At 37.4% G+C, this 27679-nt stretch overlaps 1 protein-coding gene across 11 annotated transcripts in view; it reads left to right on the top strand.

Moving 5' to 3' along the window:
• Positions 1–27679, top strand: part of NEBL (nebulette) — a 248903-nt gene that overhangs the window by 106820 nt on the left and 114404 nt on the right. For 6 of the 11 annotated variants that reach the window (XM_030495792.1, XM_030495808.1, XM_030495815.1 and 3 more), the window contains exons 4-5: positions 3541–6155; positions 8166–8743. Coding sequence is in view for 1 of the 11 variants with exons in the window: in XM_030495880.1 (XP_030351740.1) it covers positions 3541–3648 (108 nt within the window). In the remaining 10 variants the exon portion in view is untranslated. Of the gene's footprint in view, positions 1–3540; positions 6156–8165; positions 8744–27679 lie in introns of those variants that run through there. The other 5 variants (XM_030495798.1, XM_030495867.1, XM_030495849.1 and 2 more) reach the window with 5 other exon arrangements.

Genomic DNA, 27679 nt, shown 5'->3' on the forward strand with positions numbered 1-27679 from the left:
GCGCTCTCTCTCTCTCCCTCCTTACCAGGACAGAGGGAGAAAATATGATAAAAAAAACCCTTGTGGGTCAAGCTTAATGGGAAAAAAAGCAAAAGCTGTGCACAGGAGCAAAGCAGAAAAAACGATTTATTCTCTACATCCCATCAGCAGGCGATGTCCAGCCACTTCCTGGGAAGTAGGGCCTCAGTACACAGAGCAGTTGCTTCAGGAACCAAATACCTTGATAACGAATGCCCTCCTCCCCCTTAACCTGTTGATGCTGAGTACGATATTTTATGATGTGGAATATCACAGTTTGGGTCAGCTATCCTGGCTGTGTTACTTCCCAACCTCTCACCCACCCGCAGCCTTTTGTTCTTTGGGTGAGGTTGGGGAGACAGCCTAGATGCTATGCCGGCACTGCTCAGCCATATGCAAAACATGAGTATGTTAAAAACACCATTCTAGCTACAAATGCAAAGCATAGCAGTGAGGCTGCTGTGAGGAAAGTTAGCTCCATCTCTGGTAAGCAGTTAAGTCGTTTGTTATAGTGATATTTACAGCTCCTATACAGAATAGTCTTTTCTACTGTAAATTAGTTTAAAGCAATTAAATTGCATTTTAATCTCTCATTTTGTAGTAGCTCAAGTTTTTTCTGGATAAGAAAAACTTGAATTTTTAAATTATATAAAACTGGAGGTCAGTCAGCAGTTGTTTTCTCCCCTCTTCGTTCATATGCCTTCTTGATACCAAATAGGACTTTTTTGGACCCAAATTCTGAGTGACTGATGACATCTTTATTACTAGATATTTTCTGGAATCTGAGGTTTTTTTGTTTTGGGTTTTTGTTTTTTTTTTTAACTTATAATAACTAGTGGGTTTAGTGAGCCACATTTCACTGAACTGTGGTCTTCATGAAACATTACATTTCTTTGTGATTTTTATAACTTAAAACTACTTTTTGATATTGGATAGCAAAATCCAATAATCCACATATTAACTCTGCTAGTATTTAAAATACTTTTTAATGATTTCAGAGTAGTTGCTCTGAGGGATGTAGTTAACCTTACTCCTGTAAAGTGATTTATTAATAGAGAGTAGGAGCCCTTTTTATCTGACTGAAGGGTTAAAATAATGTGAAGTTAAAAGTAGTTTCCCTTTCTTTTCTTCAGTTCCTTTGTAAGATGAATAAAGGTCATTTGAAGTTAACAGCAGGTACATTTGGAACTAATAACAGGAAATGATCTTGCTAACAATAGGTAATCTCTCTCAGAGGCTGGGCTGAGCCCATTTTTCATTATAAGAGATGTGTTCCCTTGCTCATAATTCTGGTAAACTTTAAGCAGTAAGGCTGAACATTTCCATGTCAGCTGTCTGCATCAGGCCAAATTTGGAATTTTTATGCCAAATACACAGCTGTTTCCAAGGCTGAGACTAGAATAAACTTTTATTCACTTATTTAGGGCTGAGGAGTTGAAGCTTGCTGAGATGGAAGAGTCTTTTGTGTTAGGCATGTGTCCTTGGCCATGGAAGCCTGTCCAAATTTGGCAAGGTTTTGTATGGCTTCAAATAAAGAAAGTTCATATCTACTCATAAGACCTCTTGCTTAGCATCAGGCAGTCTTGGAACATTAAGTCCACTCAGTATGTTCAAGAAAGCCTCTGAAAGTCAGTGGGAAGATATAGAGCCATTTGGTAGAAGTAAAGGGAGATGATAGGCAATGGAAAAACCATATTTGAAAAAGGTATTTGAAGGTAAAGGGATCTAGCAAGAAGCCACGGAGATTTGACTCGATTAGTTTAGAAGCTCAGAGAAAGACAAAGTGATACCTGATAATGGTGGTCAAATGGAAGGAAAGGTGCAGAAGGGTTGAACCTGGCGGAGATGAACAGAAAGGCATGGGTCACCAGCCCATGCTTTCCTCAAAAGCCTGAGTGGAAGTGCTGTTTCCTTAGTCTCAGGGTCGCATGAAAAGAATATACTTGCGTGAAATCTACGGTCATTTGTGTATGAATTTTGGCTAGCTCTAAAGGTGGAACATAGGGAAAATGGCAGTTTGTTTCTGCAGTGATGTACTGCAGTGTCTCAAGGATTTGTATGATGGGCCTATGTGTGAACTATACACAATATATCTATATACACTAAAGCTGCATTTAAAGAAAAAGCAAAGTTTATGAACATACACATTGAAGATTAGGATGGACAGGACAAACTGTATTCTATAGCTTTGTGAAACTTTACTTTTGTGATCCAGGGGTACTTTTTCCTGTTAATCACCATCATAACGTTAAGTATTTGCTGGTGAAATAAGCCTAAGCCAACCTTGAACTACAAGTTTGGTGCATAAACTGGATGTTTTCTTGTTATCAGTTGTTTAAAGGAGACTACTGCTTTTGTGCTACTGCTCTCCCATGTGTTGCAAAATCTGGATGTGTGTTGTAAATAAAGCAGGGGACATAGGAAGTAAAAGGAAGTTGTTATGGATAAGGTAGCTGAATCCATGCATGGTTGTGGGTCCCAACATTGTCTTTGCTGCAGAATTTTGTCTGTGGCTCAACAGTGACAGAAGATTTTGCAGATTTCATCTTGTTTCTTTATGCTGAAATTGAGATCCCCAAGACTAATTTGCAGATGTACTGGGTATTTATACAAATAACCTAAGTCCATAATTTGAACATATTCAAGTATTAGGAATCTGAGAGCAAACACCCTGAGATGCGTGTATGTTTTTGGAAATCAAGCATTTTCACCTCTGTTAGCAGGTTGTTCTAGAAATGCGGATAATGCCATTCCTACTTTCCAGGGTGCATTATGAAGATTGATTAATGACTGTGATCAGAGCTATAAAAAGTTCCTGAGGAAACTAATGTCCCTACCTTGATGGTAGGATTTGAATAGTCTGGTCTGAAGAAGGATACAACCACTTATGGAACCATCTCTGCTGTGTACAGAATAAAGCAGGAGGCCTTGCCAAAGGGTGATAGATGAGTACCTGATTAAAGACAATATCCTAATGCGTATGTGCAAGATGAATAAATTTAAGCTTGTACAGGCAGCCATTCCCTAACTTATGAATGTTTGACTTTGCAATATTCTAAATACTCTTTTAATGCAGTGTTTTTAAAATGTGTAACTTATGTTTCAGCGGGGGAAGAGACTGGTAGGCTCATCATGAAGAGAGGCTGAAATACAAAACTGCGTTAGAAAACCTCCAGGTTTAGTTATAGTTATTTTTTTGTGTGAAAATAAGCGTTTGCTTGATGCTGCATTGACATCTGTAGTTCTGTGGTTGCTGCTCTCAGAATGAAATGACCATGGAGGGTGATCTTCCCACAGTTGCAGTCAGTGTGGAGGTGAGCCCATGGCACCCTGGAGGAGGCAGCTGCGTGGGTACTTGAGAATTTTGTCCAGTTACTGCCTATCTCTGTGGATGGAGGCAGGGTTCTCCTTTAAGGGCTGAAAGCCTTTCACAAGTGCTTTATTTACAGTAAAAAAGAATTGCTAGAGGCACATTGTGGAAAATGAAAACAACCCTGTTCTTCTGTATTTTCTGTTCTATAGGTAAAATACAAAAGGGACTTTGAAGAAAGCAAAGGAAGAGGGTTCAGTATTGTGACTGATACGCCTGAGTTACAAAGACTGAAAAGGACTCAGGAACAAATCAGTAATGTATGTGACTGCCACCTGAAGTGATTGTAGATGGAGAAATAGTGTGTCTAAGAAAAGGCGTGTTTGTTGGTGTTTCTGATGAAGTCTGTGAGAGTGAAGAATCTGATTTTGGTGACCGATTTGTGTATGTCAGATTTTGAAGTGTGTGTAACCTTATGCCATGGACTTGTACAGCACATTGGCAATGTGTGTTCACCTCTCCAGCTTTCACCAAGTATGCTCAAAGTATTTTCTATACTAAAATGATTTTACACTTTTTTTTTAATAGATTTGCTAGCAAGAATACTTTTGTAACTTTTTATTTACATGTAAACTGTATAATTTATATAAGCTATAAAGTTTTATATTTTTTCAGCAGGAACCATCAAAATTAGCGTAACTGGCAAGATGGAGATTTCCAGAAGCAGACAGAATTTTGATACTCAGTTTTAAAAGAAAATACACGTTCTGCAAGATGAAAAAAGAACGTCAAATAAGAAAACTTAACCATGCACTTCATTATCTTAAAGCATGAATGCAGAATGCTTTCAAGAGCGGGATTTTTAAAATGAGCCTTTTCCTGACTTACGTTTTTACTAGAAATGTTATTTATTTATATCATATTCCCCTGTAGCATGTTTAATTCACTGCATGATGGAATATTGGCTGATACGTAGTGCAAGTTATGATATGTGTGAAATAGGTAGGAACTAGTGTGAGCTAGCAGTGATACAGAACCAATACTAATAGCTTGTCCTGGCTCCCATCCTGATTATTCTTTGGCTGCAAGAAATTGTCTCCATAGATTATTTTGGGAACATTTTGTTATCATTCCTTGTAGTAATAAAATAACAGCATGGAACTGAATCCACCCAATGTAAGTATGATCAGAAGAAAATGATGGAGTTTATTTACTTGGAAGAAAAAACTTTTTTCAGGTTGGGGTGTTATTGTAAAAGAGAATAATTGAAAAATACTTCTTTATAACAGCAGTGGAGATGTACCATTCTTGCTGAAGCATCATTAGTTAAGATTTTGATGTCCAGACCTGGTCTTTGAGGTGAAAAATTGGGGCTCATTTCCTGGTGCCTTGGCCAATGGGGAGGACAGTTAATTTAAGAGCTGCGCAAATGCTCCTGTGTATAGATAAGATGAGAACAAGAGCACTTATCTTATGTTAATGATGGGGCTAACTGAAATTTCTGGTTTGTGAGAGAAAGATGTATTCTTCAGAGTGGCAAAAAGCATGGCCATTAAGACTTCCATTTGGGATCTGGGAAACTTCAGTGAGTCCCTGGTTTTAATCAGCTGTATTTTTTATTCAGACCAAGAACTTAAATTAGGTCCTCTCATGACCTACATAGCTTCTTCAAGCAAGAGTGATTCTTTTGCGTGGGGTAGTTCTGGAACGCATCAAGGAGATGAAACGAGCAATGCTCTGACAAATACTTAATCCCCTGCATGGGTCTGCTTTCTGAGGAGAGCTTGAGAGGAGTACGCTACAGCAGGCCTATGATACTCAGTTTTGGATATTAGCATGGCCAAGAAATTTAATTAGATCTCCCAAGCCCAGTACCCTCAACATCAGAATATAGAATAGTATGACACAGGTCACTTGCATACATTTTCTCTCACTTTTGTTCAAAGCGCATTGGGTTTTCTTTTGTGGGAAAGGGCGAAAATAAAAACAAGCAAGTAGGTTTGTGAAATGGGAAAGAATTTTCTTCCCCCTCTATTTTTGATGGGGACACGGGGATTTCTCTTCTAGCAGAAGACCTTGTTGCACAATTTATGATACTGTCTGGCTCCTGCACCAAAGATATTTACCTGCCCTTTCAGACCCAGAAGTAGATTTTTAAATGTGAAAAGTGTTTGTTTTTCGTTTGTTCCTCCCCACCCCCAGTATTTTTTCTTGGTGGTTGGATGTACCGCTCCTGTCCCTTCATTCCTAACCACCCAGTCTTAACAATATAGATTTGTTCCATCCAGTCTTAACAATACAGAGTTGTTCCATTCAGTCTTAACAATACAGAGTTGTTTTCTTTTCTTGATGTATGTAGCTGATAGAGATTCCAAGTCATGGACTCTATTAGAAATAATTGATCTTGAAGGTTAAAATGGAATTTTAAAATGTGCATGATAAAAGAAATTGCATTTCATTTATGCTTACACAAAAATAATAATTTGATTTATAGCATTATATCCTAGAAAGATTATTCTACATAGGCTGCAACTTGAATCTAATTAGGAAGTTCCTGTATTATACAAGTGCATTCCACATAGAGTAGTTTCTATGTTATCAGATAAACAGCGTATGTCATGGACTAAGGATCTATTTAAGGTTTCAAGACACTGCAAGGTAAGCACTTTTATAATTCTAAAATAATTTTACTCTTCATATATAGCGAAATGGAAGAATACTAATACATATATTTAATTTTCAGTTTTGTTTTGATTTCACCTTGAAGTATTAGAAACTTCTCGAAGAGCCCTATTTGAAACAAAATTGTAACAACTTCATTGAAGGGGTAAGTGAGCACAGTTAAGTGTTTAGCTATTCTTGATGAAAATAAATAACAACATGAAGTAGAAATAATATTATCAATGTTATTTAGTAGAAATCTTTGTAAAATATTGTCTTTTTGTCCTAAGATAAGTTTTGCATCATACATGAATATTAATGCAGTGCTCCAACTTTTTGAAGAATGCTATCAATATCAATATAAACATTGGGAGGAAAAAAGATAGCAAGGGGAATGGGAGGAGAATGCGTTGGATTTCAGTTGCTCTTTTGCCACCAGCAGTCCTGAACACCAGACCAAATTTGTGGAATTTATTTTGTGGCTCGATGGATGCATCAGGACCAGAGTGTACTTTCTTAGAAAAGAATGAAATTTATCCCTGCGCCTAAAAGCCTAATTCCGCAGATGTACAACATGCTTGTTAGGAAGAATCATAAAGCCTCTCCAGGATATGCAGGTTCAGCTGCCCCAAACTACAAGTGTTACAGCTTCTTACCATTGAGTTAGCTTGAAAGGTGTAAACCACACATACTAGCATGCTAGTTTAGATTGATGTAGGGAAGGCTGCATAAACTAGGCAGCTTTTTTTGCTGATGAGTTTGCAGGATTTTTAGCACCTTTTGCGTGGCCAAGCAGGCATTTTGAAATTTAGGTATTTTTTACAGATTAATATGTGTGAAAATATTTATAAGTATTATGAAAAGAATATATGTTGGTAAGTATTATAAAAGTTTATTAGTATTTTTTCAATTATTCCAAATATAAAATAAAATATAAAATTTCCATCACTTCTGCTACAGATGTCACTGTTTCTTGACACTGAATATGTACTTAATACACACAAAATCTATACTGTTCACACAGAGAACTGTGCTAATTTTATTAAAGGACCTTGTAGTGTTTTCTGTCTACTTTGAACTTTGAGAGGATTTTCTGTATGAATGCATAAATTGACAAAATGAAAAAAAACCCACATAATTTTATAGGTGATTTAGCTAATAAGCTAACTGTAAGCTGATTTTGCAAGGAAAAAGTTCAGGTGGCAAAAGGAACAGAATAATTAAAGAAGTTGGCAAAAGTGTATTTATTTATCTATCAATAAATATCATAACACGTGGCTAAATGAAGAACTGGGAACTCAATCTAATAATATTTCCTTTGGGGAAATGGAACACTTTCAACAGTTTGCAGCAATGAGCTGCAGCTTACTGCCACTGCACTTTTATGTCCAGATATATGGCTTGAAGCATGTTTTATCCTGTGTGAAATAAGTTGCTCTTTCTTAAATCTGTTCCTGGTAAATGTCTGCTAAGTATAAAGCAAAACAGGTGTCCATACAAATTGATGGAGTGCGAAGCTTTCATTAAGACAAAGGCCAGTGCTTCGGTGGTAGAGGTTGCTGGCTTGGTTGTATGGCTGGAAGGGTGCATGGAAGCTTTCACAGTGGTTGCCCTCATTACAGTGGGAGCCCATGTAAGCATTTCTCACTCCCACATTCATGCTGTTATGAACTTATGTCGTGTGGGAGCAAGAAGTGGTGCACATCTGTGCCCTTCTTCCCTTTGAGGGCTAGCAAAATGGGGTTATGCAGTTCATTTATATGTGTGTGACTTGTTTCCCAGGAGGTTTGGATTGTGTATGAAATGACAGCTATAGCTTAAGGTAAGTAAAGGAAAATAAGAAAACAGATTAAATTGGTTTACAAACCATATTTCCAAGGTATCCTATTTTGGTGAAATATTTAGAAAGGGCAGTAGAGTTGGTAAAGAGAAGGTCACTGAATCACCCTGGGGGGCTCCGTGTGTGTGTGTTTATCTCTCCCCAATTTACCAGGAGCCTGTATTGGATGCAGAGAGAGAGCAAGAGCACATGAAAATCTTGTAACATTCTCAAAAACATTGTATGTGAATTTGAATGAAGGGCTATTTGAATTTGAAGGACTATGTATTCATTGTCTTTAATGAAACATGAAGCATGTTTTTCTTTTTTTATTTTTTATTCTATTTTTTTTTTAAGTATCAAGGGTCACATTTTACCTCCAGTTAAATTTATACAACTCCAGGGGAAGCAGCGGAGAACAGGATTTCCCTCATAATTTGAATCAACTAAACACCTGTTTTCTGGAGAAAGAAAAAATCATAAGGAATTGGATACTACCTCAGATATGATATTAATATGTCTTCATGTAGCAACTGATGGAGGAAACTAACAACTTTTCTTCTGTACTTGTGCACATCTACATATCTGAAATTAGAAACTGTCCCTAACAGACATCGATCCATGGCTCTGTATTTAGAAGCTATTGACACAGTTGTTCAACCTGTTTACTTGCTCAAATATAAAATGGTCTCTTAAATTGCCAAAACAGATTGTAGAGAAAATTGGCGGGAGAAGATGTTAACAACAAGGCCTGGAGCTCCATTTGTAGGATTCACAGCATACAGCCTGCAGATACTCGTCTCTAAGGGCTTTTTTCCCTTTACTGAATTCAAGTGAAGGAGAAGAAGAGCATGAAATGGAACAAGAAAAATTGACAACATCATCAATGTCTACATTTCACAAAACCAACTGTGGCACATCAATGAAAAGACTGGGTAAGCATGTTAAATCACACACAAAAAGAGCTTATACTGTTCTTGGCAATGTTGGGATTTTTCACTGCTTCTGAAGTGATTCAAGCTTTATCTGACTGTCTTATATTCCTAAGCATGATTTTTTGGTGGTCGTTTCATTTGGAAAATATGCTTCTAATCATATATGACAATGGTGTCTACTAACACAGACAAAATAGCACTTGCTGACCAGTGTATGAAGGGCCAATAGGAGGCGTGGAAGGCTTGATTCGCCATGGTACTGATAGCCTTCTGCGCCTGTTGGTTCCTCTGACAGTTTAACATGAACTACAACTGCAAAAGCTATTCATTATTTGGTATGCTGCAGGCTTAATTCCACACAACTGCATTTCAAATATGCTGTATGTAACTCGTGATTGAGCATCTACCAGTTGCGTTCAACACATTTTTTTCTGGCTGGAAACTAGGAGAGTTAATTTGTCATTCCTTTTCCTAATACAAGTGTATCTCTGTGAGAAGGTGGAGTTCCTGCTGTGCTCCTGTGCAGTGAACATACATGCACAGAGTCATGTCCAACCTTGTCCCTTTTCTGGATTTATTAGAAATCTTAATTTGTATAGATACATGCAAATTGAAACTCTGAGAAGCTCCAGGTCCTTTGGCTTTCTAATATTTCTGTGTCGAAGTTTTTGATTTCTCATTTTGAGTAAGCAGAAATAATTCTGCCTTTAAATGTAGAATCCTAATAAACACTTTAGAAATTACTTTACAAAAGAATAACATTAATTTTCAATGACTATTTTTTGTGTTTTTTTATATAGCTTTCATATACTGTACAACTTTCAGAAATTTGTAAAATGTCTGAACACATACTTAAGAAATGATGAGTCTAAAGAAATGTAAGTAGTATTTTAGATAGAACTTGTGCTAAGTGAGCAACTGGTAACCTTTGAGAATGCATTTCAAACCTCAGTGTATATTCCACTTAAAAAGAAAAAAGCTTTCTTTAATTGTCATCAAAGTTTTATGCAAAGTTAGAAAAAGACTATTAAATTAGCCCCTATATATATAAATTCTTTATCTACACTTTCAGTAAAAAGTCTTAAATTATTTAATGGCATGCTGCTTTGCCCACTTCTTCCTTTCTTTATGGGTCTTCCTTTCTTAATCCTTGTGATATACATGACAATAGCTCCCAGTGTGTGGGAAGAAACAGTATTTTTAGACCCTAAAATGCCAAGCTGAAGGATACTTTTTGGAATGTCCAATGCTCATTATAATTATTGCATATGAATCTGTCAGTACAGTTGGAATTGAATAATTTAGTTGACTTTATCTCCTGGAAAAGTTGTACTGAGCATGTGGACTTTCAGTTTGCAGCAGTAGAAAACTCAGTCACATTAGGTCGTATTCCATGGAGGTCATAGAACAGATGTTCCTAATATGGTGACATTCTTCACCCGCTCCAGATCAGCTTCCTGGTACAGAGTAGGAAAAGCATTAGAATCTATCAGTGACGTTGTAAGACTACTTCTATTGTAACGCAGGTGGAAAGATGCATAACTCTTCACTAGAAAGAACAGAAACATTTTACCATTGAGAAGCTGGAAAACAAACCCCTGCCCAAGAGAAGCAACTGCATTTGGAAAAACTGCTCACATTAAAAATAGGGATTTATAATGGATGTTAGTGGGTTGTTTGAGCTATTATATCCCATACTGTCCATAATAGCATTATATGTGTAAATTCAGATAGGCATTTGGGCAAGTCCATTGAAACAGTAACCCCAAATCTATACTGAAGTTCTGATAAGCTACTAATGTGTGAGAGAAACACCACGTCAGCAAGTCCTTGTCTGTCAGGCACAAGTCTGTTTGGACTTGAATGGCACATGACCTTGGCACAGTTTCTGCTTGGGGAAGTCTCTTTTTCAGCAGCCCCCTAGTGAGGATGGGGACGTGACCTCAAAGGAATCCTCACAAATGTGAAGCTGAAGCTGTCCTCAGAGATGTAGGGGGAAATATTTTAGGTTAAGTGGATCTCTGGTAGTCAAAGCAAGCAGATGTGACGCCTACATGTCTGCCTCTTAAACGGTCTTATTCCATCTGGCTTTATTCTATAGGATTGGTTAGAAGAAAAATGTTTTCTCTCTTTTTTTAGCAAATTAATGTGATACATATTATTGTGGTTTATTATATTTTTTCTAGGATTTCAGAAGTCTTTTTTATACGTTTGTAGAAGAAATTGCTGTAACTATTGTTTATTTTCTTCCATATCACTGCTTTCTTATGAAATTAGTTGATTACAAAAGTTATAGAGTCTTTGTGATGTTAAAATACGTCTCAAAGTTTCAAGAACTTTTCAGTGAAGTTCCACAGGGAATAGTATAGTCTTTCTGATTCTAATTTAAATAAATAGATTTGACAGGATGACTTTAACCTTGCTTACTATATTGACAAGATGAGTTGTGTGGTGGAAGCAAAACAAGCCATCCAGAAAAATCCCAAAAGGCATGGATTTACTGCATTGTGTAAGTGGGTCAACTCATGCCTGAGAAATGAGTGCCAATTGTAGACTGGTTGCAAAACTACACTTTAAGTGGAATCGAATCAAATGATAACCTAAATATTTTGATAGAGGTGTCCTGTCATGCTTTTCATCAGAAAACAGCAACAAAGCTGAGCATTACAGAGAAATAATTAAAACATGTATTTGTGATGCATTAAAACAGTGTAATTGAACTCCAAAATCAAAGGCATTGTATTCATTTATGTCACTGGCACTGGTAAATTTTAAGTTGAAGCTGTATTTGGTTAAACCTATATTTGGGCTTGTTGCTTTCCATGAGATACACTTTAATTCAATAAAAAAAGCTCTATTTCTTGGTGGTCAAAATGTCCAATACCTCTTGGGCTTTTTCTGGTTAAAATAATAATGAAATAGAAATATCTAGTTAGGAGGTATGAAATAGAAATTTCTGCTTGTTCCATCTTCTATTTATGGTTTAATACTCATATTGCAAGGCAAGGCTTATATGAAAGACATCAGTAATTTAAGAAACTACTACATAATGTTCAAATATGCAACATACCATTTCATGGACTTCATTTTTAATCCACAGTAATTACCGTATCTTGTCAACAGATGCATGTGTTACAGAAGTAAATGTCTAGGTCAATATGTACTTGTTTAAAACTCGGAACAGCCTAATTGTAGGCTAAACAGCTATGTAAATGAGAGCAATAAATTGACACTTATGCTATTTACACATTTTGTTGCAGTGTTGACTGTATTGCACATGCCTCTTTCTACTGTAGTTTATGGAATGAAAAACTCCAAGCTGTAATGAAGACAACTATAAAAAGAGTTTTGTGGCAACTGTTGTAAACACCTATCTGTCATTTAAGGACCTGTGTCTCTCTTTAAACACTAGTGACTTCAAGACTAAATCAACTTTTAAGGTTTCTGATATTTAAATACATGGCTTTTCCTGTTGCGTTACTAAGCAACTAAATAATGACAAAACCCCAACAATTTCTTTTTTCTGTATCGCTTGAATATATTTAAGCAATATCAAAATCACTCATTATTTTTAATGAGTACCTATTTTTAAAGCCAGTGTTTTTTACATATAGTAAAAAGAGAATGAAAATAAAAACTCTTCATAGTAGCTCAACTTGGGAGCTAATTAAATGAAGCTTTTAGAATGAGAAAAAATAATTAGCTAGAAAGTTGTGAAACAGAAGTTAGTACCTCCAGAGATCCTTGTGTAGTTAAATGCTTGCAAGAAAATAATGATTTCTAATTTCCCTATTTTCCTATATTTTCCATTACCTGTTTATCATTTCGGATTTAATTCTGCCTTATCTGATGCTTTTTTACTGTGCATCAGTTGCTAGGGCAGCATCTTAGGCAGTAAACCTCCTGCAAGAAGAAACAAGATTCTTTGCTTCCTCTAAAGCTAATATCATCTTTAATCTTGATCCCTGGAGATTTGAATGTCTTACCCCTGTGATGCTCACAGACTTCACTGACCTTGACCTGATACCAGCAGGGTATCTGGTCCTCTGTGGCACTCAGTTATTTTTTTCTTTCATGTTAACGCATGTGTCTGTGATTTCCTTAGCCTGTTGGTAGATACATTAGTTGTGACAAAGCCAGCACTGTAGTAAGTGTAATGGTTAAACTCTTTAACCATCCTAACACAAGAGGGGAAGTAGCAAAAGTTTGCATGTGATGTTTCTACTGGTGTCTACAAAGATCTTGGTGGATAAGATTTTACTTTTCCAAAAAGCAATAAAAGCGACACAAGTATTGCTCTTGATATTATTCAAAGAATAATTTAGTTACAGAAATGTTTGTGTACTTTTTTGAAAGGTTCTTTCTCTGTCTCACACCAACGTAGTCTCACTGTTAGCAACCACAATATTTTAATGGAAAACTGAAGGGTTTGTTTTTCATATCTGCCTCAAGTTAATTTCTTTCTCTCCTGTCTTTTCTCACTAATCTGGTGATTAGTGATCCTGTTCAGTCCCCCTGAAAGACAAGGTGTAAAGGGACAGATATGGAATATTTCACTAACCAAACCACAGGCAGCAAATGGAGTCTGACCCTCAGTCCCTGTAGTGACTGAATACTGGACTTTGGTAAAGTCTAGTGTGAGGAAAATGTCATTTCAAAGGTGGTTGTTTTGAACTTCAAGGGTGTTCAGCCTTTCTGAGCTTCACTTCTGCTGCGTCCCTGTTTTATATTGCATTTACCCTTTCTTCACTAGAGAATGGTGGTGTACAGTGAACCCTTGCCCAGTTTGGCCAGTCCAGCCCTTTTCCAGCCTTAAGAGGAGAAATATACTCCAGAATGTGTGACTTATATTGCTGGTGTGAGTTTTCACACAGCAGAGATGGTCTTTGCGGGAAAAAGGGAGGATTGACCTGTGGGGAAGATGTGGCAAGACCTAGAGTGTGCATCAGGGCAAGGTCTGTGTGTCTTCAGACTGTATCTCAACACAGCAATATTGAGCAGGGATCCATCTCCCTCTTCAGCTAGTGGGTCAAAAGCACTTTGTCAACTTTTACCTTGAATGATATTGGCTGTCATTTTGCTGCAGAGCTGGAGCCTCTCAGTAGTGCTGCTCCCTCAGGCACTGCTGGTGGGAAATGGAGGATTCAGAGGATCTGGGAGAGTGCCTCCATCTCATCTCTCATGTTTTCTTGCATGCTCAGCTGGAAGACCCACTCTGGCTTGAGCTGGGCTGCTCTTGGCTTCAGTGTTGTGAGCACAAGGGGAACAGCCAAAGGTTTTCTTTGCCTGTGCCAGGAAAGCTGTAGATATGACCAGGGCAAGGGCAGCAGGCGTGGAATGAGGTCACTTGTTTGGCATTGCCTTTTGTTTAGCATTCCTTTCTGTGCAGTGTGTGTTTCTGGCTCAGATAATAGCTGGCATGCTGTCTTGAATTGAGAAATCCAGTTAGCAGTGAATTTTCAACAGAAATGCACTGGATGAAAGGCTCAAAAAAGCTTGGTGGTGATAGAAAATTAAGCAGAATTATCAACGAAGGTGGTGGCAAACAATTACAGAAGGCTCTGACAGTACTGAGGGATTGGAGATTAAGTGATCAGCCTGTATATAAGATGGGTGGAACAGAAACTGGGAGAAGACACAAACAAGGATTGAGCTTACAATATGGAAAAAAAAGGTCAAGCAGAATAAGTCTATAGTCACAGGTAGCATGGAGCTGGAAAAGTGAATGTGATTATGTACTGTTTCTTATAAGGCAAGAACTATGCCCAGAAAGTGTAGCTAAAGCATAAACTTAGAAGAAAAATGAATACGAGGTATATAATCAAACTGCGAAACTCATTAATATAGAAGTGAAGTCTAGAAGTATAAAATACATTAAAAGAAGGATTAGACAAACTTGTGAAAGATAAATCCACCAGGAAAAATTAGCTCTTATGATCCAAATCCAGTGATATGGTCTCTTGTATGCTGACAGCATACCTGTCTCCAGTGACAGAAAAGCTCTGGTATGCTGACAGCAGTTAAACTAGAAGGATCTTAGCAAGGAAGACTGTGTTTCATAGATTCATTCCTTAAGCATGCATTACTGAGGGGGTCATCAATGGGGGTCATGATGGGGTCATCAATGAGACCAATGAGTCCATCAGTGATCTTAGTACCTTGTGCCATTTCTAGCTGCAGCTGTGGCTCAGCTCTACCAGGCAGTGGCCAACCCATTGCTTCCTTGGTTGTACATTCCTGTACATTTCTGTACATTCCCTGGTTGAATTTACAGAGCTAAAGTTAAAAAGGATTACTAATTATGGACCTGACCCTAGATCCTCTTTGATATCAACAGGCTTCATTCATGACATCTGATTGTCTTCCTGATTGGCCTTTCTGTTACAAACCAGAAAGCCTTTCTGAGTCTTGAATGGGAAATTTTTTAAAGAGGTTGCTGAGGTGCAAAGGTAACTGGGATATGACAGCTATTCCTTGCATACATGCAAGTCTCCTTGCATGGCCATGGCAATTGACAGACCAGGTATTAGTCAAGAGTAAGATGATTTTAGCCCCACTAGCATTTTAGTGGTTTTCAAGTGAATCTCCTTATCATCCTACCTCACTTTACTTGGCATTGCAGGTCTTGGAGCATGCAAAGTGGATTCATTCCAGATGAAACTAAACCGAATGATGTACTCCAACTACCAAAGTGTATCCAAGTCCATTGGGCCAGAGTAGAGATAGACCATAGCTACTCCCCCCTGCTTTAAAATATGGACTTTATGTCCTCAGAACTATTTCATTCTAGAGATTTGCTTCTATTGTGCTGCAGTACTGGCTAATGGAAACAAGCTGGCTCAAGAACCAGCTTTGAAGCTGCGCTCCTATGAGACTGGAGAGTGATACTAACTACAACTACAGGCTTTAAAATTCAGAAAGCAGAAGGGTGGAAATAGTGGGTGCTGAAAATCAGATTGTTGCATGACCTCTGTTTGCCCTGTCAAGGGGTCACTGAGACTTGTCTGGTGTCTGCACTAAACTTGTAATTTATGTTTGTGGAGGATGTCAGGAGGAAGATTCATGTCTAGATGTGCAGGTGCTCCATTAGGACTTAGAAAGACATGGATTGATTAGGTGGTTATTGCCACATGCAGAATTAGCCTGGTCAGAGACCCCTGACCGGGAAGCTTGGTGCCTGACCAGTGAGCCAGGGTGCAACTGATGGAGCCTCAAAATGTTAACGTTAGATAACTAAGATAACTTTGGGAGCTATCTCATCCGATACGCTGGGTCTGAACTTTCTGGGATGACATATTGCGTCTGTCAGATGTGGGAGCTGACTTTTACCATGATTTTTGAGTCTGAAATTAGCAGAAAATAGGCACACAGTCCCTGCGTGTCTGTGTGATACAGGATGGAAAGCAGGTAGCCAGAAATATAGTTGTGCTGGTTGCTGTTGTTTTGGGAGCAGTGTATAAATATATGCCAGATGTATAAATGAGACTTGGGAATTGAGTATAGCCCACAGGTATAAATGTGACTTAGGAGTTAGCGGATAGGCTTGTGTCTGTAGGAAAAGATATTCCTGTGGTCCAGAACAGCTTGAGGAACTTGGGCAATTCAAGGAAATCTGCTCCATGTTAGCAATTTGTTTATATTTTGCAACACGACCTTTTCTGACACCAACTCCAAATAAAATGAGAGTTTTGAGAGCTGAGGCACATAGTCCCTCTCTGTTAAACTAATAAAGCTGGTTGTTAAAATGTATCCTGTGGATCTGGCATTCATTCACCTGCGTATCCTGCTCCGTGTTTGGTTTCTGTTCTGAGATCTGTCCTGCGCAGGAATGGGGCCATTTGCTCAGTCCTATTTCTCAACAGTTTTCAAGGACTGGCTGGACAGCAGACAGGGTTTTCAGGAAGCATTTCCTCTTGAATGAGCGCTTTGACTCACTCCAGTTAGGAACATTGTGTTGCATGGGCCACTGAATCAGGTCCTCAGCTGTCATCAGCACTTCCTCACAGAAACCTTGTCATGCATGTTTTGAGCCTGATCTTGAAAGCCTTGAGATTTTGGCCTTCGGTGTCTAATGCGGTGTTACCTTACGTGTTTCTTCTTTGTCAGACAATTTCTCTTAGACACAGTTGAATGCATGGATCAACCATCATTGGTTTGTACTGAGATGGGGCAATATGGCTCGTTACACCTGGATTCGGGAGATCTGCTCTTTATTTCCTAACCTTGCCGATGACATTCTTCATTGCTTCTGTCAAGCTATATCACTTCTGTTTCCCTTTCTACTAAATAGGGATAATGGTCCTGAGGGCCTTTGCAGAAATGTTAAAAGTAATAATGAAAATGAGAAAACAACTCAATGCAATGACTGCTGGTTCTTGTTAGTTATATGTGCAAATTTTGTTAGTGTTAACTTGGAAACGTAGGAAAGAGTACAAGAGGGGTGCCTTGAGCCATCAGCTCTAGTCCTCTCTCTTGCAGACAAACATATCATAGAATCTTCTCAAAAAATATGTCAAACTCCATATTAATCTAATTAGGGCTTTAACCCATTCTTTTTGAAGGTTGTTTCATAACTTCATCTGCTGGAGGTTTCAGATGAAACTTATGATTTTTGGAGAACAGTTCATAGGCAAGAAGTGAACTCTAGGAGATTCCAGGGTTTGATGTGGAATTTAGGAATACATAATACTCTATGGTCTCTATGTATAATACATCCACCTGTTTCCGAGAGCCATTTAAATTTGTTACTTTGACCCCTGAAGTCCTAAATATCTTGGGAGCTACCACTTCCTTTACAGGTTTATAATATTAGATTGAGCAAGAGATTGGTTACCTTTGTTGTTCTAAAAAATTTCTGTCAGGTTTTCTTTAGTGGAGTCACAAAAATCACACCTAGGGCAGTGGCAAATTATATTTGCAGAGTAGTATGCATTCCCCAAACATAAAAGATTATTCAGGCAGAAGTACGTTTCCTGATGTGAGTTAATCTGCAGTAAGGAATTTGCAAGAATTAAAATGCTGTAAAATATCACAATTAACCTCTTTAGATTAAGACAACGCCCAGATGATACTGTTCTTCGTTTAGAAGGAAGAGTGTCCAGCCAGGCCACTCCGCTTTCACTTCTCTATTTAAACCACTTCTCCTGGTTTAAATTTCTGGAATGTAGGCATTCTGCAGAGCCTGTTGGACTAAGTGGAAGTCTGGGGAGCTCAGCTTCTTGTGATTGGAGTATAAATGTGCTGAAATAGTAAAACAGTTTTTCAGGAATAGGTCAAGGAAATTTCAGCTACTCATTGACTCTGTTGATTTGTTCTAATTTTCTCTGATTTTGATTGCATTTGTGATGATTCATTGGTAAGCTTAAAGATATCTTTTTCAGAGATGTTTTAGCTAAAAAGACCCAAAGAAGTCCAACAGTACTGTCTCCTCCTTTCCCATTTTGCAAGGTGGACCGCTAAGGATTTTAAAGTAAGTTAAATGCAACCTTTTTTTTTTTAACTTGAGTGTCAGGCATATGTTTTAGAGAGTGCAGAATTTCAGTGGCTATGTAGTGGGTTTCCTAAATAATGAAAGGCATGTCTCATCTAGGAGAATATAGAAAATAGAAAATACCAATGGAAAACTTTCATCACAAGGAGTTACAGTCCTTTACTTGATAAAAGATTATAAAAAAATATTATTGAGAAAACCTGGATTGTATGGGAGTACAGCCTTTGAGATATTCCTTGCCTGTTGGTTTCATACAACTTTTTGTAAAGTTCGGGTAATTGTATTTCCTTGCTTGATGTGAATGTGTGAAACAGTAGAAAACTTAAAAGTGTTAGACCTTGCTAAAATTCTTACTGTCATTATCAATAATTGTACTAATGGCCATATAATTGTAGATGTGGATGTAGTTCTTTTGTTTGACCTGTTGCCATAAGGGTTTCCTGCATATTTTTTACATTAAAAGACCTTGAAAGTTCACAAAGGCTTTTGCTGCAACATGGAGCCTTTCAAAGTTGTTTGAAACAGAAACAAGGACAATCCTTTCTCTGTGCTCAGAGTATGTGATAGTCTGTTATGTGGGGCACTCATTTTGGATGTATGTTGCTATATCTCTGTGCTGCCTATGTATCCCTGCCATTGGGAAAGTTACACGTTGCAGACCTATTTTTCATAAAATGTTGGAGGAGACAGGAAAGAGGAGAATGGGAAAGGCAGAAATCAGAATAGTTAACACACAGTTGCTTTGGGCCAAAGCAGAATTCAGATCTGCATCCCTATTTTGACTGGAATACTTGAACGTGGGTCTTGCACATGTGTATGTGATGCCTTAAATAATTTTGTTACAGTATTTTATGGAAATCACATGAAAGTGCTCAATTTTAGAGGGAAGTAGTGTTGTGATCGACTTTTTAAGTCCTACTGGATAAACAGTTAAATTGGTGGGGATTCATAAACAGAACAGACACTTGGATTTGAAATGTCAGTTGTAACTTTACATGCTGCATTTGTATGTGCAAAACAAGGAGGCTTCCAGTCTATTGTGAAGAACCATAGCTCCAGGTCTCCCAGTCTCCGATATCTTTTGCTGCTGAGGTCTGGTATTTGGCCAGTCTTCCCACTCCTTCCCTTTGTCTGTCTCCAAGCCCACCAATAAAACTGAAGCCAAACTTCTTTGTGTCTCCCATTCTGCTGATACCCAGGATAAGACAAGAAATCTAGATGGTCACAACTGGTTTGTCCTCACAGCAAAGTTTCTTTTTGTTCTCTCAACTCTAACTAATCGTAATTTCTCCTCTGGAGGCAAGTGTAACTTCCAGGTGAGACCTGAATTATGGAGTGTGGTTCTCAAGATGGGATTCATCTTACGTTAGCTTGTTTCATCACAGAAATGCCAGGAAATGGAGAGGCACAACTGCATTCTCATACTGATTTACTGAAACAATAAATCTACACACTTGTTCCAAAGACTTTTAGTCATCGGAGTACAGGAGTCCAAACCTCTTGGTAGACCTGTCTGGCCAGCTCCAAATGCCATGCCAGCATGTTGTTCATCAACGGAAATCCCTTAGCTTGTATGCAAGCCTGAAAATCCCACTACTCTTTTTGATCTTACCTTGTCACATGTGCTTCACTGCTAAACTGGATCTACATTGTTTCATCTTCTGGGTTCATTTTACAAATAATTTTTTAGGGTCATATTGGGATTGTGCTTCAGCGAACCAGTATAGTTTAAGTCAGGGAGCATGTGCTTAGTGCTCTAGGTATGATCTAGGATGGTTTTCCTAAAATGAACTGTAGAATATTGCTAATATTTTTATATTTTTTCAGAAGTTTTCTTGCACTGACATGAGGACTGTTGCAATTACATTATACTAAAGCAGTATCAAACCTGGTGATAGAAAGCATGGTTCATTTTATTTAAATACAGTCATGCAGCCCGCACTTGTCTACAAGCAGACATATTTTTAATTGCTAAGCAGAGTTTATTTGTGTTAGAGTCATGGCTCCAAATGACCTTGGCCATTGACAGTCCCTTGTAGCTAAAAGCTTTCTGAATGCCAACAGTGATGCCTGAACTCTTTAGGTGAATAAAGTGATGCTTTGCTGTATGTTAAGAATTTTCAAATATGCTTTTTGTATGGTTTAATAACAGTGCTGTACTAAAAGCTATTTAATCTTTCTCATCAATAGTTAACCTTGATGTCCCTATAGACATTCAGAATTTTTTAAATCTAATTTGGTTAGTGTGATCCCTTCTTAAATTGCTCATTAAAAAAAAAAAAAAGTTTAGTTTTCCCTTTGCTTTTATAATAGTTCTTTTTTAAAAAGAAGTCTGCTACAACATGGCTAGCAGTAAGCAGGCTCCCTCTCCTCCTCCCTTTTTTTTAATATCTTTCCTTGATTATATTAGTTTTTTGATCTAGAAGTGAAGAGTCATTGCTTATTGAATTGATGGTTTATAAAGACTCCTTAGTCTTTCAAACTATTTTTTTTTTTTTTGCTATACTAGAAGTATTGTTCTTGTACAGAGTTTTGCCAGCATCTGTGCTTTGTCTGTGCCTGTCCTACACAGATGCCTTCCACACTTTCCTTTCATACACCTGTAGCTGTGGCAGGTTGGTTAGAAATGCTCTTAAGTCAGCAAAGGAAATGAAGGATTTTTTTTTGTTTGTTTGTTTTGGTTTGGTTTTTTTTTGGTTTTTTTTGTTTTTTTACCCCCTGGATTTTCTGGCTCAGTGTTAATTCAGTAAATTTTGCTGGAATTGTATTATAGAAATACCATGTTTCATAATAATGATTATGACAATTCCCTAGTTTACTGCTTTGTGGCAATCTGCTTGATAGGGTGTTACAAAGTAGCCTTAATAAAAGTAAACTAGTGCTCCTGATAGAAGTGCTAATAGCCGATGTGGTGACAAGCTGTGCTGTCATAAAAAACAATTAAAAAACCCTAAATCATAATTTAATGCTGGCAAGGCTTTTTTATTCTGAAATCTGTAAGCCGGTCTTACGTACATGAAGAGTACAACATTACGGGTGAATTTCACTTTGCAGAACTAAGAGATTTCTGCCCATAAGCCTCACTTTGAAAATGTGCTTTAAGAATAGAAACATTGATAGTATGAGAGATCTCTGACTAGTAAAAAAATCTGTGGAATGTTTTTAAAAAGCAATGCTATTGTTCATTTTGGTCCGTAATAGACCCTCACATCAACATTTGCATGTACAAATAACTATTATGTAAGGTGCTTATGTCATTAAACTGTACTTAAGGTTGTGCAGAAAGGCTGCAAGAACAAAGTATCATTTATCGTTATTCCATAGTCACTATCTGCATTTTTCCTTATGGCACTTTTACTCTGTTTCCTTCTTAAAGGAAACGAGATTATTCAAGATAAACTAACCCTTGATGGAAAACATGTGAAGTATCCTACCTTTTGCAAAAGTGTTATTAAGAACTTGCCACAGTAGGTTTTTAAAAATTTTTTATGGGCAATGCTAAGAAAATATTTTAATATTAAAATTTGAATACTAAGAAATATTCTTAAGAATTAAAAAATATTAAGAAACTTTTTGGGTAGTTGAAAACTATATCATAGAGTCGTAGACTGGTTTGGGTTGGAAAGGACCTTAAAATCATCTAGTTCTAACCCACCTGACATGGGCAGGGATGCCTCACCCTAGACCATGATATAACTGTTTGGAAGCAGATTTTAGTAGCCGTCTTTAACCTATATGAGGACAGTTTATAGATTTAACAGGTGACAGGTTCTTGAACCAGTCCTTTAGTCAATATGGCTGATTATATCAATTTTTACTCTGATAGAAGAGAATTAATTGGCAATTTAAAAATTAGCAGTTGTGGCTGTGATCTGATTGAAGTACTTACGTGTGAGCAGACCATAACTCCAGGCAGTACTGTGCTTATTTGGACCTTTAAAAAGCCCGATTTGCAACATTTAAAGCAATTAAGTGTTGTATAACCATAACCAAATTGGAAGATAGATATGAAATGCAAAATTACACTGCACAGAATCAGTCTTGGTTAAGAAGTGATATTCATAAAGGACCTGATAAAGGGGATAAACAAAGAATCATCCAAGTATGTGATAATTATAAGTTAATCAAGGTAAGGCAAGGATGGAATGTGAAGAATTACAAAAAGAGTTTATAAGAGTAACTGAATGATGAAATGGAAAATGAGATTAAAAGTGCAGATAAATGCGTATGTATAGTTCACAGAATAATGGCCTCTGAGCTGGTCATTACCTCTCATGAGCTACTTCTGTGAAGACAGAGAGAAGACACAGTGCTTAACAGCAATCAAAACAAAAAAAAAAAAAAAATCAATTCAAACATTAGAAATAAGTAGGAAAATGATGGAAAACAAAAGAAAAATACTTGATTATACCTCTGTGGAAATCTCTTTTTCACCCGTACTTTGGATAATGTTTTTGTTTCTGCTACCTTCAACTTAAAAGCAAAAAAAGGTTTCTGGAAAGTCATCAAGGATGATCAAATTCAATGGGAGGAATGAGTTAGTCCAGACTTAGGAGACTTCAGCCTAGACAAAAAGTATTTAAGAATTTGCAAAGCTGGTGTAGAAAAGTCTACAAAATCATCATAGAGAGCACAGTCAGGGAGGGATTGTTGTCCCTCTCTTCTAATGCAGGAATTAGGAACTAACAAATGAAGCTTGTCAGAAGCACAATCAAACTAAGCAAAAGGAGGTGCTTCTTTGTGGAAAGTGTTAAATGATGGATTTTTGTACTGGAAGATGATGTGAGTGCAAGAAATTTAGATTAGTTCAAGGACAGGACAAGCACTGAGAAGAAGAATCTGCTGTGGAATGAGACAAACCACACCAGGCTCAGGAAATACACCAGACTGAGAACAGTTTGAGTCAAGGAGTAAGTGGGGGAAGTACCATATATGTTTACCCTGTCCGTACTGCTTCCTACTAGTGCCTGTGGCCATTCTTGGATAAAGGACACGAGGCCAGATGGCCTTTTGGTCTGAGCCGGTACTAGAGACTCTGAAATTCTTTATTAATATAGAAGCAGTGATAAAACATTTATATAATTTTTTAAAATAAAAATAAAAAAATTAAAAATTTTTATATTAGATGGGAAAAAATGGATGCTGTATAGAACTTACTAGCTAAATATGAAGGATATAGAAAGGTGAAATAGTCTAAGTGGCTGACAGAGTTAAAAATAATGAAGCTTTTAAAATAAAACATCACTGTAAAATGTAGTTTTTAGCTATAACCAAGACAACTTCTGCCAATGTAATCTTATTTCAAATCAATGGAATGCGGTTTCTAATCTGATCTTTTCCAATTTGTTTTAGCATTTTGCATGTTGAATTTGTATTTGAAATCAGTACGCTCTTATTTCACATTTGGGATTTAGGCTTTTTAAAGGTACAACTAGGAGATATAAAAAGTTACAGTATTTTTGGAATGAAGCAGAAAGATGCATCCATCCCTTTTCCTCAAGGTATCTGAAGCTGGACGACATGAATGTTTAAAGAGGGTTTTTTCTCTGTGAGTAGCAAGGCATGTGTTAGATGGCTAACTGGCAGATTTCCAGATGTAGGTGTTACCAAAGGGGTATCTCAAATGGGGATGCTTTTAGTAGTTTCTCTTGGGACTGCTCCTTGGCCCAAGAGTTGAAATATTTTTATTGTTCTTTAGTGAGATGAGATGTTTGCTGGTAAATTATGCAGATGTAAAGTTAAGTAATATCAGAAGTAAAAGGATTCTGGGTTAAATGGTCAGTCTGAAAATACTTCCTTTTAATATTCAGATGTAAAATAGTAGGTTTATGAACCTGAAAGGCAAATTATACGTATCACAGGATGAGAGTTGGATTTGAAACCGGTAAATCATAGAATTCGTTCTAGTTAATTGCTTCTTTAAGCTGTTGGATTGACATCTATTCATTCAGCTGTGAGGAAAACAAATGGTTTTAATAGTGTGTACAGATATTTATAAGACGAAAAGATACCAGAAAAGCTGGGACTTGACAGCAGTCCTGATAGAGATGTGACAAGGTCTCCTGTCTGTGGAATTAAATAGCCTGTAGCTTCTTAGAGACAGTTAAATGCAGTTTATGGTTTTGTTTAGAGATGACATGGCCTAGATCAGAGCTGTGAGATACTACAGAGAACACTGTCTTGAATGCAGTCCTGCTGCATCTTGCTCAGCTCGTCATTAGGGTAATCAGGTTTGGGGTCTGGAGGTGTTTTCTCTCACACATATTTGAAAGAACTTGAGGCCTTTCCCTTTCCATGCAGTGTGGTTACATCTTCTCATTCTGTGCCAAACTGCTTAGCATCCCCAGACTGAGATTTTTTAGTGTGGCCCAATACTTTGAATTAAGGGTTTTGGAGGACAAAACACAGTCTTGTGCTATGCAGAGAGATGCAAGCAAGCTGCAAAGTGTACATCCTTACGAGAAAGACAGGTGCCACTTGCTGCTCTTCCCTTCCTATCACTTCTTTTGAAATTTGGAAGGATTGTAATAATTTTCTTAAAGCACTCCCAACATCCCTAGAGCATCTCACCTTTAAGCTGTGCAACTTGCTCTTGCCAGTGCCTATGCTTGCTTTCATTTGTTTATAATCTTTGCTGACTGCAAGGCCAGAGAGAACTGGAGAAATATATGCTAAGATCTTCTTACAAATGATGGTGTTGGGTTTTTCAGCACATAAATAATTGACTTCCTGTTTTGAAATTTTGCTGATAGTGTAGAATTTAAGCAAGGTATAAAGGGCTTGCACAGAGATGAGCAGCATCCGTGATGTCCAAGAAGTACAATTTCTTAGGGCATCTTCAAGGAACATTGCTGTGCTCAGCCTTACTGCACTTGGTAACTATATTTTTGCCCTTAGTCACCTTCTCTTTTGAAATTTTAATTGGCTTGTAACATATTCACAGTATTGCAAGTGTTCTGAACAGTGTAACCATTCAACAGCAGCTGAATGGAATTTGGGTATGGGTTTTATTGCAAACAGGGAAACTTAAATTTTATTAAGCATTATTCATTAAGGGATTCTAATGGATGCATGTCGATTACAATATGTTGCTTATCATTTATATTCTGCTGCAAGAAGTGGTAAATATTGCAGAACTATTTTGAGAATATATAAATACCTGAAGATCATTATTATTTTCTTAGGTCCCGGGCAATCTGCTTTTGTCCTGTGATTGTTCCCGTATTATGTACTGGTAGGATTCCTTAGATTGATCAATATTGCCTTCCTTATCATCTTGGCTAAGATAAATTAATCTAATAAAGCAAAGAAATTATGAATAAAGAGATTCAAATAAGCTTGATATTTCTATGATGTAGTCTTATACAGATGCCATTATTTTATCTTTCTTACATAAGCAAAGCAGGCAGATTATTGTGAAATACCACTTTCTTTTTTCATTCAGTTACCTCTACTTTTTAATACACTTTTTTAGTATTTCAGCATTTAAGTTATTAGAGCTGTTTATTTCCCTTAACAAAGTCAGTTCCTAGAACTACTGCTCGTTTCAGTTCCTGGAACAAGCAAACAAATAGAAAACCTAACAATGATGCTTGAATGTGAGTTGGGATGTTGCTTCTTCACTAGAGAAAACAGTAAAATGATATGCAAGATGAGCATCAGCTGCTTATGCAGGGACTGGAAGAATTAACAAAATCCTTATAAGTATAAACCTATAGATGTCATTGTCTCTTTCTCTATTAGTATTAACATTCCTCTATAGTAGCAGCAGTTTCAGTTCTGTTGGATACACTTGAAAAGCCCAACAAATTAGAGACGGTTTGAAGAAACGCTAAAGGATTCGTCTAAGGCAAGATTTTAGTCCTTAGAGAGGGTAATTCTTTTTTTGCAGTTGAATAAAATATTGACAGTATTTCACGATTTTGAAGGATCTCGTAAAGAAAGATGATATTTGATTGGAGAAAGGAATTGTATGTATTGAAGAAAACAAAACCAAGATCTACCATCTGGAAGATGAATTTTAAGTTAGAAATTGAAGTGTAGATTTTCAAGAGTAAGATAACCATGGGGATTGTCAGAAAAAGTTCATATTTGTTACTGCTAAGGCTACGTAATTCTTATGGTTCTCTGAGCAAAAGCTCATCTCTTACAGCAGTCTGTGGATTCATGGAAAAAAAAAACCCAGGTCAAAATGTTACAGACCAGGCAGATTCAAGGTTTTGCCTACACTTGCCAGGACTTGGGGGTGGCAAAGAACAAAATTTCTAGAAGTGAAATGCTATTTTGCAAGGGTTGTTGTGCATACGGGGCTGATGGTTGACCAGAAGGATGCATTTCAGGCTGTGGTGTGACAGCCATCTTGAGCTGATCTAACATTATATTGCTGTTTAAAGAGGTGCTGCTGCTGACTGCTGTGACGTTCCCATCCATCTGTGCTGGGAGTTAACACTTATGAGTTGTGGGGCAAGATGGGGTGAGGGCAGGATTCTGCTTTTATGTGATAATGAAGTTCTGAATTGGTGTAAGAGAATTGTGAAACTTCACTCATATGTTTAATATTAGCTATGAGGAGCTAGGAAGCTAATGGAGATTCAGTCCCTTTTCTGTAAGATGCTGGAAGGCCTAAGAGGCGTATCAGACAAATAATTAAAAGTTTACAGTCCTTAGTGCTCCACCACCCTTAATGTTCATCTTTGATTCTTCTGTTGTAAGAAATTGTATTAGTCCCTTGAGAATTTTGGTTCAAGCTGTGACAAAGGTGTGGTGCATCACTGTGTGCAGAGTTAATGCTGAAAGAAAGGTGTCCCCTCACATAGGATATTCAGCAAATTCTCCTGGAATATAATTTGATCCTTTTCATTGGTCTGTACATAGGCTAAGTGTGGAGCCTGCTTATAAGGACTGTGAACCCATAAGTGTTCTAGTGGCCTTTCTCCTGAAGGCAAAATTCTGCCCCAGCATGGAACTGAAGTTCTCCGATGCATGCATCAAGAACACCTTGAAGTAACAGAAAACTTTCAGTTTCTGAAATGGAGGACATTTCTGCAACTTCAAAGGGCTTTATAGCAAGGATGATCAGTACATCAGTGGAACTGCTTCTCATGGCCACAGGGAATATAGAGCTCTACAGGTGTTTAAGGCTGGAGTTCTTCAGGCAATGGAGACCGAGACGTGGAAGAGTAGGGGTAGACCACTTAGGAGAAAATTTTCCTGTGTAGCAAAGTCATGAAGGATTTCAAAGGGCTTTAGATGTGTAAGTACATTTTCAAAACAATTCCTAGTTCATTATGTTCAGGGGAAAAAAAAAAAAATCATAAATATTTTCTGCTTGCTCAATGTCAAAGTTGCTTCTAGTAAACTTAAGGATATTAAAATGTTACCTCCATTGTGTTGCATCTGTCATTTGTGCCTTTATTCACTTGTCTTTGGTATTGGATTCTCCCATT

Source organism: Strigops habroptila, chromosome 1 (genome assembly GCF_004027225.2).
Source record: "Strigops habroptila isolate Jane chromosome 1, bStrHab1.2.pri, whole genome shotgun sequence".
Lineage (NCBI taxonomy): Eukaryota > Metazoa > Chordata > Aves > Psittaciformes > Psittacidae > Strigops > Strigops habroptila.